This window comes from Amblyomma maculatum, chromosome 6 (genome assembly GCF_055883805.1).
Source record: "Amblyomma maculatum isolate TAMU_Amacu chromosome 6, ASM5588380v1, whole genome shotgun sequence".
Lineage (NCBI taxonomy): Eukaryota > Metazoa > Arthropoda > Arachnida > Ixodida > Ixodidae > Amblyomma > Amblyomma maculatum.
Genome location: NC_139349.1, coordinates 84034571 through 84049004, shown reverse-complemented (window position 1 = coordinate 84049004; position 14434 = coordinate 84034571). Strand labels below are relative to the sequence as shown.

At 44.5% G+C, this 14434-nt stretch overlaps 1 protein-coding gene across 1 annotated transcript; it reads left to right on the top strand.

The window, feature by feature from the left end:
• The first annotated feature begins 1500 nt into the window (after positions 1–1500).
• On the top strand, positions 1501–13535 carry LOC146186159 (uncharacterized). The gene is made up of 10 exons (XM_084607063.1): positions 1501–1656; positions 4617–4691; positions 5101–5249; positions 6417–6604; positions 7201–7421; positions 8052–8216; positions 8827–9017; positions 9429–9565; positions 10431–10562; positions 13277–13535. The coding sequence occupies exons 1-10, from the start codon at positions 1650–1652 to the stop codon at positions 13365–13367; spliced, it is 1356 nt and encodes a 451-aa protein (XP_084463189.1). The 5' UTR covers positions 1501–1649; the 3' UTR covers positions 13368–13535.
• Positions 13536–14434: the final 899 nt, after the last annotated feature.

The window sequence follows — 14434 nt, the reverse complement described above, 5'->3', positions numbered from 1 at the left end:
GCGTAGCCGCCTGGCGCGGCCACTTGCCTCCATCTCGCTTAGCAGCTTTACGCCCTCACCGAAGCGGAAAGAGTGAGCGTTGCCACCCCGCTTAACCCCGCTTCTCTTCCGGAGTCCTCATACATCGGCAGAGTTCAGCTTCCAAGTGGCGCTCTTCTGAGAGCTGTTTCTGGCAGGCGCGCCATGCGGAGTAGACGTACACCTTTTTTACCCTTGTCATTGCCTTAGAGGATATCGGGATTGAAGGGAAGTTGATTTTGTAACTGATTTTCAGGGCACGCTGCATCTTGCGTGGTGAAACAACTGTATAAAAATAATGAAGCAAACCAAGATGGTTTGGAAGAATGGATGCTTTATTATGAAAGCGAAAAAAAATTGGTACCTAAGAATACGCTCATATATTTTAACAGTGGTCTCTTTAGCTAGTGTATTACAAGTTAAGCACTATAGTAAAACAAATCTAGCGCTGAAATAAAAAAAAGGGAAAACTGTAATAATCACAGTCAAAGGGATGAGCTCATCAGGCTCTGTGAATCAACCAATTTCTGCGCATTAAGTGATGTCATGGGCACCATTTTGATGCAGAGCACAACTTCACCACAGCAAGTTGGAATAGTAATGATAAAGCAATTAGATATGCCTGCCACCTTTCGCCGTGCTTCACGCACTATAAAATGGTCGCCACTGTGACGTAGGTGCATACTCAATCACTATAGTAAGTTCTTGAATCTGCAAGACTGCCAGGAAAGAGAACCTGAGACGCATTCAACCGAATTCGCATTGAGCTTGTCCCCCGCAGACAACACGCAGGCTACATATTTCTCACTGGAATTAAACCATAGTTTAATTTATTGATTGATGGGAAATGTTCTAGGCGCTTTCAATATTTTGCTTACCATCTTTATTTATTATCTTTATTTCAACTTTATCTTATCCTTATCTTTATTTTCAAATGTCAGTATTCTAGCTGCTAAGCATGAATAATTTTTTCACCCTGTCTAGCACTTTTGTTGCATCCATTGCTTAAGGCAGGTCTATGAAGAGAAAAGTTTGCGTACAAAAAGTTAGAAAGGAAGCAATGGGCGTTTGTAGTACTGGGAGCAAAATTTAGCCTTTCATGTGCGTTTCCTGGCTCAATGGGTTCTGATCACTTTTTTTTTTTTCTGTTTATAAAAATGCTGAGTGTTAAACTTGCAGCCCGTTAAATATCCAGTGTTGAAAATTTAGACACAAACTTCAGTCATAGTTATCCTTTTGAAGAGGCATACATTTTGAGTGCGTGGAGAAAAGCATCAAAGTAATTAATGCGAAACGTGACGCTGCTTTTAGGGCCTTCTTAGCTTTGTGCCATACATACTTCCGCCGCTCCGTTGAGTTCGAAGCCACAGCTCCCAGCGTCCACACGTGACCTTGCGTAGCCAATTGACGCCGTCCGCGCAAAGCGCCCTCGCGCATCAAGGTTCCGCACCTTTCTCTTCGCACAGGGACTCCACCGTTTGCAGCCGTGTCACTTCGCGCCTGGCGGCGAAGATTGTAACTCATTTCGACGTCACGGGAGTGCCCAAGGACATCCGAGTTTCAAAGCAGACGGCGGCACGGCTGTGCACAGATGATAAACACATCGACCGGTAGCGCAGGCAGCGTTCAACATGCAAGGTATGTGCTTGTTTCGCTCTATGAAATTTAAAAACTATTCTGTCTACTAATGCAGCCTTCCCTTGTAATATATATTATTCTGTAGTCGTTTCAAGTGAGAATTTTCACTTTGAGATGCATGATGATAGAACTTACGCCGAAAACTCTTAATTTCTCACTTCAGCACATCGTTACGAAGGCGTTGTAAAAAAATAAATGACTGATAGGTTATTTTTTTTCTCTTTAAATAAGCGTTCTTAGTTTAAGAAACTACTTTTCCCTCCGTGAGAAGAATGACAATCGCTATATCTTGTGATTTTGGTGTTAACTTTCGAACGGCGTTTATGAACACTTTTAAGCAGTTGTGTATTTCCGTAGGCGAAAAAAAAAAATTATCCCCCATCATATGCATTTTTTTTTTCGGAAAGTCTTCTCATGCGGATCGAACCAATGTTATACTTATTCTCATTTGCACATACGAGAAATCAGCGAACCTCGAGGCATAACAACGTGTTCAAAGCTGCAAATGAGGGCCGGTACATTATTGAAAAGAGCTGCTTCGGTGAGGGTTTTTTTTACGGCGGTAGACAGGAGGGGTAGCTATAATATTTCTTGTACATATTCTGACCTTCGTGAAGCTCTCGTTAACAAGGTTTTCTTGCAGACTAAGAAAAGAGAGCAATAGCAACAAGTAACAAAGTACAAAGAAGGAGCGAAAAATTCGAGTCGCTGTTAGCTTTATGTTAGTAGAGCACATGGGGAAGCGACCAAAGGCATCTCTCTTCTCTAATCACTTTGTTTACGCAAGCGGCGTTTCGCGTGTGGAAAGTGGGGTTATGGGAGAGGGACAGACGTCGATCGGCGACACCTCCTTATCGGCATAGCTCGTTCTCCAGATAGCAGCCGCTGTAGTGAGCAGTGCGGTAGACGTGGAGTAGAGATGCGTCTTTTCACACGTGCTTTTCACAGTAATAGTGAAAAAAAAACACAAAAATAATACCACACACTGCTAATGAAAGTAGACCTGGCATTCACTTATCGCAAGACGTCTCTCATTATGCACGTAATTGTTATTTTAACTAGGTTGCGGCTGTAAGGCCAAGCGTTTTGTGAACTTAGTTCTTGTTAAAAGCTATATAATATGAATAGGATGATTAAAACAAATTGACCATGACAATAGTCTGAAGAGTGTTTTCTCCTCTTACAAGTGAGAATAATGTCTCCCTAAATTCAACAAAAGAGTTCATTTATTTCCTTCAAAGAAACAGCGCTTGCATGTCACTGCCTTGCAAGTTATAAGTTCTGCTGCCTCTTTGCTCATAAAGGTAGTCATGCTCACGTATGTCAGTGGCAGAGGCGCCTGTGTGCTGTACGATGCCAGTGCACGTTAAAAGAACCCCAGGTGGTCGAAATTTCCGGAGTCCTCCACTACGGCGTCTCTCAGAGCCTGAGTCGCTTTGGGACGTAAAACCCCACAAACCAAACTAACATTACCAAAACAAATGAAGTTAAATATAGAGCGTAGTTTGACTAGTACGCGAAGGAGTATGCCGAAGTAGTGCGCTCACAATCAACAAAAATTCAGGCAGATACAACACAACTGGCTCTCATGAACGAATACTTATTTCATCGAATACTATTCATACATCCTCAGTACCCCATAATGTGAGTCGCTTTGGGAAGTTAAGTCAAAACATTCATGCGGAACGTGCCACTCACGTTGGGGTTTGATCGCTTTTTAAGGTTTGGCGCATGATAGCCATATTTGCTTATGCGCCATAAACTCGCACATAACTATATTAAACTAGCTCTTAACTGGTCGCAACATGCTATCTTCCTTCTATTGATCACGTCATCAGTAAAAGATGCCTTTGCATGGGTGGGCGTTACAAGACTTTCCTTTCACGTCTAACTTTTGTGTGTTCCATCTTTCGTGCATCTCTTATTGCAGGCTCACGTTTTCTGTGCTTGCTCGGAGGAGTTTTAAACGCGGTGGTTGACGTGTAGTTCAGATTATGCTATTCCGTGTATTCGTTTAAGTATTTGCGATATCGTTAAAGGAAGCGATGGCAAACGTCCTTCGCAAGGTCACATCCCAGGACTAGAAACACGCGCGCCATGTGGCATTTGTCACCGAGAATAGAGTGGGTCGCCGACCTGAACATTTAGGGTGTATAAGCTGGGTGTGCCAACAACAACACGCTAAACTGGTCTCTCGAGTTATCGTTTGCGTTATCTCTTTTCTTGTTGAGCGGCCATCGGAGAGAATAGGTAGGCGCGCCCTTATCCAAATAGTCCAGCGCTCACCACACTCCAGTTCAACGCTCCCAAGGGACGCTTGGCACCGAAGTCGCTAACTGCTGCCGCGACCTACATAGCGGTTATATGCTTCGTGACGATGCCCTGTTATTGAACAGTTTAGGAGAGTGGCCGGACTTATCGAATTAGTGTCAAGGTACCTTTAGATACGCTATAGTAGGAAACCGAAATAGTGAAAATTCCTTTATTTGATAGTAAATGAAAAAATAAACACTTTAATTTAGTGAATGACACGCAGACATATAATGTTGACGTCTTCCAAAAATCACCCCACAAAGTAGCGTGCACCAAGAGTTCGGTGGCGAAATGTTTCTCAGGGAGATTCTTCTAAAAAGTTGAAATAGGACGAGAAATGTTGCTTTTTACTGTATGCACTACATAAGCTTCAATATGACCTTTATTTGTCACTTATATTAACTAAACTTTCATGCTGAGTTAGAAAGTAAGAAGACAGCAAGTTATGAAAGCTAAAGGTTTGCTGAAGTCCGTTGGTCTCAAAGATTCCCTCACCGAGGAGCCCGATATGCTATTTCATTTATGAAGAAACCGAATGTATACAATATAGATTGGTTTCTACGCGGAACCAAAAAAAGGTGACACTTTTAAATGTCTATAAGGAAACATTGTATACGCGTTACAAACTTTTCTATTTCTCCACGCAGTGTGTAGAAGACTCCTTTTTTCCGGCCTGGCGCATAGCCGCGGTGTCCTAAGGAATGGCTTGGCACGACACGGAGGTAAGAGATGGGTTACGTCCGTCCTCTCCTGAGAGAGAGAAGGCCGTGGGAGATAAATATGACACAGTCGCCGCCACTATGAATTATTCAGCAAAAAGTGCGAATGAGCAGACAGGTTGGCAGGAAAACAAGGTGCATCGTTCTTTTACGAGCATCACAGAGATGAGATGAGGGTGAATAGTGGCTGTCCCGGCAAACATCCGGTTTGATTCAACTGATATGTTTTCTTGGAGGGTGGCTTCACAGATCTTTGGAACCTTATTTTGCTGCCGCGAACAAAAAAAAAAGAAAAAAAAAGAAAGAAAAAGAAAGGCCAGTAGGGCCAGTGGCAGTGTTCCCACAAGCATTCAAGTTCAATTACTTTGATGTAGGGTACATTAACGCACACCTTGTGTTCTACATGACGCAGGCGTGCGCGCTATTACGTCCGACCTGGCTGAGATGGACGACGAAGAGAATGTCCCAAAGCCGGCCATCCGCGACGTACGAAAGGTGAACGAAAGTACCTTGTGCGTCACCTTCTCGGATGATACCAAGTGCCACTTCAACAGCGTCTGGGTAAGTGTCTTCGTTCCTTGAAGGCAGCGAACTAGAACAGGAGAGTGTAAACGACGAGGAGAGAATCGCAAACTTTGAGCGGATCCTATAGATGCCTCGCCGAAGGGGTGCAGTGGTTACGACGCTCGACTACTGTTCCCACGGATGCGCGATCGAATCCCGGCCTCAGCGGTCGTTTTTCGATGGAGGCGAAAAGCAAGGCGCCCGTGTGCTGTGCAATGTCAGCGCACGTTGAAGCACCCCAGGTGGTAGAAATTTTCGGAGTCCTCCACTACGGCGTCTCTCATAGCCTGAGTCGCTTTGGAACGTTAAACCTCACACAAACAAACAAACAAACAAACAAACAAACAAACAAACAAACAAACAAACAAACAAACAAACAAAAACATATGCCTTGAGGTTAAAAGATGTGCATTTTATGCGGATGCGAGCTTTCACGTTAGGTTTCCTATTTCTTTTTGCTGACGTTAGTCAATGTCTCGCGATCAAGTCGACGCCACGGAATAAAGTTATATATACCTTTCCGTTGTACTGCGCGTGCATGCCCCGTTCGGGCAGCGTTGCCGCGCACGCAGGAGCCCCAAAAGAAACGATGCGCACACGATGGGTTCAGCTTTGAGACTAAGCGTTTATTTACAAGAGTAGGACAGCTCTGGGGACAAGAGAAATAATGAAGGGAGAAAAGAGGTGGGGGGGGGGGGGGGAAGCTGGGAGCGTGGCTCAAAAAGGTCACCGGCATTTGCAGGCAGGGAGAAGACCGCCTGCGGCTTTGGCCCGCAGTCGGGGTAGTCTCATGAGTTTCGATGCGCGAACCATCATCTCTTGGAAGCCTTCTTGCTTCTACGTCTTCTCCTCGCACTCATCTGGCATCCCTCAGGGATCATCTCCTATTTTCTACATGAACTGATGCGAAGGGTAACAGGTTACGCAGCTAAGCAGGCACATAGTCAAACAATAAGCCAATTTCGCACGCGGAACTTTGGTTTCATTACTCTTTCTCGTCCGTGAACAGTAACGTGCGTGATTCTATTAACGAATAAAAGGCTAAAATTCATTGGTGTCCGGGACTTGTTTCTAGCCTTATTTAATATTGGTGTCCTCTCTGAGTTGTCAGTGTACGTGCGCAGCCGAGTTATTGTCGCTCGTAATTGTATTTTTTTTTTGCAGCTGCGTGACAGCTGCACGTGTACCACTTGCGTTCACCCTGCGACTCGCCAGAAGCTGCTCAACAGTGTCAAGATAGACCCGAACATCCAGCCGCTGTCTTGGGCTGTCGAAGGTGGTGAAACACTGGAGGTTTGCTGGCCACAGTCCACGTCGTCACCGCCTCACTCCAGTCACTATTCGTGCGACTGGTGAGGAGCAATAGCCTCATTTGGCGCCCAGGATGCTGAACAGGAACGGCGTAGTTGCATCCTACGCGCGTTCGAAGGCTGTGTATTGGAGGTAGTCGAGACATCAAGGATTGATTGTCGTCTGGGGCAAATGCAGACTGTTCCGTCCTTTCATACATGATTGGATGTTTCATCAGTGTAGTGAAACTGACAGCGCTTAATTGACTTAGGAAAAGAGTGACCGATACTGGGCCGAAAGACTTGTTTATGCGCTTCTGCGTTTCTAAGAGGTGGCTTGGGTGCCGAAAATTCTTATTGGAACACAGTTACAAGTACGGAAGAACGTTAGTGACTACGGGGCTTTAAAACCTGCCACCGAAAAGGGAGGTGACGACAGGGCAATATTTCGCGTCCCCCACATAGTGGATCTTTTGATTTCTAAAAAGTGTCGATTTCCTGACCCCAGAAAAAGATTAATCCATTTGGCTGTGCACAGCATTACCACATAGTAGAAGTACAAAACAAATATAATATAAATGTGCGACCTCATTCTTCTGAACAGCTGGTTATATAGTTACCTTTCATGCTTATTTTGTTTTCTCTTTGCTGTGAATCAGGTTGTACCAGTTCGCCAAGCTGTTCGAAACCAAGGATGGCGACCCGCCGGAGGTGTCTGACATGTTTTATACAAACACAAAGTCGTCTACTATACTATGGAACCGCGACGAATTTGATGAAAACCCTCCCGAACTTGAGTACAAAACCTTCATGGAGGAGCGCTCGGGTCTCAAGCAGATGGTGAAGAACCTCGTCAAATACGGCATCTCCGTTCTCCATGGTACAAGTCATTCAAGTGACATATACTTTTTTTTCCTAGCTATAATATTGCAAAACCAACTCTCGAATCGAACCTTACAACTTAAGCATAGGTTCGAACTGGGCTAGTTGGTCAAGATAATTTCGATTGGAAGAGCTCGAGCCTTTAGGCGGTAAGGAGGTACAAACAAGGACATGACACATTCCTTTAATAACAACTCATTAGCTTTTTGTGTACTCTTTCTTTTTTTAAAGGGCTGTTCTCGTAAATTTACGACTAAGAAGACAATGAATCAGTTGCAAACGGAGCAATATGCCTTTTTTATTCTCTCTAATCTCTGTCCAGAAGGATAACTTTTCCCGCTTATTACATGATAGCTGTACGAAAAATGTACATGATTTCACACATGGAAGTTTGAGTCTCGATGCGTTCAGATCTTACAGAGTTATTAAATTATAAATAGTTTTTCTATAGGAAAAAAAAGAAATCAAAATTATAGGCTGCAGCTTGGTGGTCGATTTCATTTGCATGCTTGATTTGTTCTTTCTCCCCTCCTCCCGAGAAAGTGAACATTATATATAACTTTTCCTAGCGTTCATTGTCGCGATGTTTTCTTTGTTCTTGCTTTTTCATGCGTGTTCCCGGACACAGGGGTTCCCCCACACGAAGACGAACTCGAGAAAGTCGCCGCGCGCATGGGCTACATCCGGGAGACCGGCATGGGACGAGTGTTCGACGCCACTTGCCAGCCGGACGCGCATCGGGGCTCCCGTTTTCACCAGCACACCGAACTGCCTGACAGAGAAAGTGCGCCAGGTGGGCATCCACTGCGCTCGGTGGGACAGGAACAGAGGAAAACTGCAATTCTAGAAATGCCATAACAATGATCTACAGCAGTAAGGTTAGAAGTAGACTTTTGGAAACTCATGGAAGGAGAATAACACAAAGACCAATGTACATCGCTATGCATTCTGTATGTCTGCTGGGCTTTTTCACATAATAAGAAGTGCATTCAACGACCGGCCAGTCAGTCTTATCGTCGATTTTGGTTCCAATTTATAAGCTGTTTCAACTTAAATATCTTTTGTATTGGAGGTCAAAGCACGACATAGAGAAAGCAATCGAATGTCACAAGTATGAAGCCAAGTTATTTTTCTATAATGCTGGAAATTCCTCTGCTGTCCCAAAAAGGCCATAAGAAACCGATCAGATAGCGAAGATTTTTTTCGGAATTTTAGCACAGAGTATACCATTGTGTCGCTATGTGAATTTGCAGAGTTCTGCAAAGAACGTCCTAGAAATAAAATCTCGCCTTTTTATGACAAGCGCAATGTAATAGTTATATTTGTGCCACCAGCTTCGCAAATGTGTGTTACGAGTGCTAATCAGTCAATGAGCTAACGAAAGGCCATGTTCTTTGGTCCAGGTGTCAAACTTCTGCTATGCATTTCTTCGGAGGTGCCTAAGCAGACCCTCAGTGGGACTCCGAGCAAAGGGCAGACCTTCTTCGTGGATGGTTTTTATGTCGCTCAGTGGATGAAGTACAACCATCCGGAGTACTTCAGACTCTTGGTTTCTACGCCTGTCACGTTCTCGTACTACGACTCGCGACGTGGTGTAAGTACATAGCCTGATTGACTCCTTCATCGCAAACGTCAATCACCATGACATCACCCGCTTGGACGTAACAGTTCCGAAGCTCTAATTACCCGGTATTACGGACGAAAAGTGTATTGGAAACCAGTTAGACTGAAAGGAATGTACAGGAATTTTACAGTCCTCAGTTCATTTCGCTTTCTTTAAGTTGACGGGCTAATATGCTTAGAAATAAATTATGGTGCACGTTTCAGACATTGAAAACATGTTCGCATTGTAGTTACAACATTCCATTGTAAAATAATTAGAGATGTGATCTGTGTCAACAATAGAGCAGTGAATTTACTGATAATTGGTGGACCACGCTGAGACCGCATTAAAAAAAAATTCTCCTCTTGAAACCGTGCCTGCTGTTCCTTGTTTCACTCACAGGTGTGGCTTCGAGACACGTTTCCAATCATCAGGACAAATAACTACGGGAAGATAAAGAAGATTCATTACAGCACGTTTTCCATGCGGCCACCGCTCCTGTCGTCAAGCGAGGCTACCAAGTTTTACGAGGCATACAGGTGAGAGGGTGGCTTTGTTTCCCAGTTTATGAGGGGCCATTCCCCAGCAGCTGCGGCGCCCCAGACGTAACTTGAACAGCATTGTCTTGCTGCTGTGTACGTCATAAATGGAGGTGATGACTAATTTTAATGAGGCAAAGGCGCGATGTGAACCGATGTGCACAAAGTGTGATCAAACGGCCTATTTTACGAATATTTCACTCCTGATAAGCCGAGCACTAGGCCAGGGCAGAGCCCATTGAAGGGCTCTGGCCTGGACAAAGTTAGCACCCACTGGACACTAGAATGTAGCCGGCGCCCCGAAGGATGGAGCCTCCTACCTTCGCTATATAAAGTGGATGCTTGAATAACTAGGCCACGGCTCTGTTTGATATATTATGAGTCATGAAGCACTTACCAATGATGTTAAAAAGAAAAAAAAAAACTTCTTTTTTACATCTGTTTTTCAGCTTCGTTTATCTGAATATTTTCAAAGGTATCAAAATCTTTAAGATCTCGAAAACGGCTTTGTGGCTGGGTGCTCATTTGTTTTAGAATCAATGCTTAGGCGTAATTGCAGCATGGAATTAGCGAGGCACAAAAACGCGGTAACTATTCCTCAATATTCCCTACGGCGTCGACCTACTTTCACATCAAAACGTTACCGTTTTAATATGAGATTTAATGAGATTTAGCACACCAACTACCTAGCTTTACAATCGTTTAAAAAAATAATGAATGCCGACAGTAATGCTTGCCAAGAGTCCATTTATATTGCAGAACTTACGGTTCAGGCACCTATACATGTATACAATGGAGTGCTTACTAAGCTGGCAAACAGATGTTCGTGTTATAAATATTCCGTGCACTGTGTTGTCATCTACAGCACGTTCACGAAACGCATGGAGGAGGAATCGTCCCAGTACGCGTTCCACCTGGCTCCTGGGGACTTGGTGGCGTTCAACAACCGGCGCATCCTGCATGGTATGAAGGAGCTCGGTCCGAACCACAAGGACGTGTACGTTGTATTTTGCCACTCTCTTGCTTTGCCAGGCTCACTGCATGCGGTTGAGACCTGCCACTTAGCGCTGTGTTGATATGGCTTGATTAACATCGGCTTTATTGACAAAGTTCCTCAAGTACTAGGGAGGAAGCTCGGTTTATTTTTGCACATAAATCAGCCGAATCAATTATAAATGTACAGCCCACATCAATATTATTTAGGAGTGGGAATAACCAAGTATTTGCAGTAGTCTTAAAGCACAAACGATCACAGGTGTGTCGAAAACATCCTTTCCTCCAGTCTAGAGACTCGAGGTTTGTAAAGTATATTGTGGCGTAATTGGGGAGCTCAAGGTTCAAACACAAATCTTGTTGCTTAAGACCTTTGTGCAAATTACACGTTCATGCCTTTTTATTTGCATTTATGACAGGAAACTTCCTGCGATCTAAAGGCCATTTATTTGCCGGATAATCGATGATACATTATACCCATTACGGGACGCAAGATACTTATCGCCATTTGATCTTAAAAATAGATACTGGCCAATAGAGGAGGACGAAGAGAGCGGGAGAAGACGGACTTTGAGATTCCCGAAGGCTTGTTCGATTTTCAGTTGCGCACATTTGTTCTGTTGGTCTGGATTCAGCGGCGGCTACGTTTCAGCACATTCTGAACACTGTGCTCTCAGGTTGGAAGGGGCATTTGTGTCTAGTCTACCCAGAAGATGTCATTATACCTTCGACAACCTTTAACTAACACTTGAAGTCCTTGGGTATTGTTTTGCAAGCACTCGAAAGCGCACAATTGATTATAATATCCGGTATATGTGTTTTGGCTTAGAGGAAATTCGCTTCAAACCCTTGTCAGTGCAGAAGCCGCTCTTCAGAACAATGAAAAAGATCACTGCAATTGGTGAATCACGGGGGCGGCGCGGCTGTTACATGATAGGAGGGGGCGAGTGATGCATGCGGAACTGTAGTGGTGCTGTGTGCTGGTCCACAAGCAACAACAGGGACAGCTCGACTGCCCATTTCACCAACGTTTCCGAACATGGAAAGCGACAGTCGAAATCACGAAACGCCGCGTGGACGGGTGCTGAGGACTCCGGTGCAGCGTAGGAATAGTTCCAGGTTTCCTCCGGCTTTGGCTGCGTATTGGTCTGAAAACACCAGAAAGCACAAAAAATGACTATAAACTCCGAGCTATTCTATTTTGACAATGAGAAAACGCGCTTCCTCGGTCACTTTGTCAGTGTACAAGGTGCTCGCCAGGACCGTGAAAAGACCGCTGCCGCCTCCGGTTTTCCGTGACCGACTGACAAGAAGTTGGGTGTATTGGGGCTCTGCGCTCCTATACTACAGGCGTTTTGTAGTCTGCAAAGTTTGAGAATTGCCGAACTTTAATTAACCACACTGACTTCGGACGGCACGCCCATACTGTCGACAAGCGAGCAGGATATTGTTTTCTCGAGCTTCGCGGCCGTCGACGCAGTGCATCGATCCTCGGCCATTTTGGTGAACAAGCAAAAAAGGACGTCCAGCAAGGTTGTATTCGGTGCGTTACCGATACAGTGGTTGGACTATAGGTCCGGCAAGGTTGACTTGGTCCGTTACCTATACAGTAGTCGGACTACTCGGCAAGGTTCGGCTTACTGCGTTACCGACAGAGGGGCAAGACAGCGTTGAACGTGTCATTAGGAATGGGCCATTCGAATGTTTAATTAAGCACTCCTAGAATAATTAATATACTCCTTATAAAGAATGTATTGCGGTTATATGAGCCATGAGGACGTTACGACCGTACCTATACGGGAGACCCTTCGTGCTTCACCAACTCTTGTATGCCTGGCGAGCCTCAAACACCTTTCTTCTGAGCTATACAGCATTGACTGAGCCTGTGCTTGCAAGAGTACGACGTCACAGCCGTCTATAACTCGGGACCTAAGCATCTTGATGCGCATTGTTCATTGTGCGAACCAACCGCAGTGAATTCTGTGAAGCATCAAGTGCAGCTCTGCCACAACAAAGAAACTTTTGTGCTTACGCCTTCACAGTTGCGGCCTTATATTTTGTAATGATGAACCATCATCGGACTTCTGAGTGAAACGCCCACTCGCGCTTCTATTGGTGCGCGCTTACGTGGGAACTTGTGACTGCCAGCGTAGGAATTCTTCACCACTGAAGCCTGCCAGACATTCACAGACAGCCAAGGAGGAGCTTAACAACCACAAACTGTGTCTGATCGTGCTTAATCGAGCTTCGATTCTGTAAATTATGTTATCTATACGAGTCTATCTTGGATTAGCAACACGGCATAACCACTCACAACAAATCTTTCTCTTGCAAATCCGGACTTAAGCAGCAACAACTTTCTTCATGGGATTTTTATAATTATTCTAGTTCGTACCTGCATCAACATCTTCTTGCATGCCATGTGTAAGCGGCACTAGGCTCTCAAATCCCTCCAAACGCAACCTTGCGACTGGCAGGTCGCTCAAACTATCCAAGAAATAGGTGACCCAAGTATGTGCAAGTTTTTGTATATTATATATGTGCTTTGAGCATAACATTGCCGTGAACCATTTAAATCATTTTTTGTTATTTCTTAATTGAGTCATGGGGAGCTTGACACCCACAGGGACGTTTGGCGGGGCTTGCAGAGCTTGATATATTATCTCCTCTCATGGTCACTCTTTTATCTCTGATTATGTCCACTCATATCTTTTGCAGGATCCTCAGAGGTTGCTACATGGACATGGATGAAATCGCATCTCTGTACGAGAAGATGCGGAGAGATGATGATCCTCCTGCAGACTCATGAGTTCCCAATCCCCTGGAATACATATTCGCGTTTTCTTGTTCTCGATTCACTGAAGACAAGACTCTCCGCTTTTGTACATACCACTCGATCTGCCGACATGCTAACCTCGAAACACTGCGTGCACTTCATATGTTTGCAAATAAAACTGCAAAACCCCGGGAAAATAAATTCATTGTCTGTCGAGCGCGTAGTAACTGTTGCGTAGAATACAACGAAAGCCAGACCTCTAAGCTGATCGTTTTGCGAAGCTCTTCGCTAAACTTCAAAATTTCTTTCTTTCCAATATCGGTAATGTATGTAATCCTTGAGTGGTCACACCTTTAGCGCAACTAAACACTACTCTATATTCATACTTGAGAGGACGCAAAAGGAGCGATTTGAGCCATGTGTGATTTTACGGCCCACAAGCAGCCAAGACTGCTATGTGCAAAACACAAGGATGAAGTATAGAAATTACTCCGCTATTTACATGAAGCCTTATCTCGCATTTCTAATATTGATAATGCCTACCTACCTCGTCAACTGCGGACTATAATAAATCCGCACACAAAATATATACTGCACAATCATGACACATGATCGTGTGTACGGTGTAAAGGAATACTGTTATGTGTGTCTCCATATAACCTGTAGCATCTTTGAAACTGCTGCGTGTTGCTGCTTCAGAACGATATATATTTGGCGAGCGGTTTATCGGAAGCCCGAGATATTAGCACATGCAATACGACAAAGTTGCGGCAAGATTTTGTTTTTTCCGGGCATATAAGCATAATGCTTCCGATGACAATTATCCTTCCATTTCTGAAGCGAAGTGCCAATGAAAGTGTGCACTGCTATCCCACCAATATCTGATTGCATGCTTGGTGTCCGAAATTAAAATAACTGTGTTTGTCCCGACTATATTAATAGCGTTGCCGCTAGAAAAGAACAGCTGTTGCCAGAAAATACTGCGCACTTTGTTATGCATATTTGCGCCTTAAAAAATAGGGTTTTCGGAGCAGCAGCTGGAGTCCTCAGTTCCGCACTCGAGCGGCTCTGGCCGACGACGTGGCGATGGGCTTCCAGGG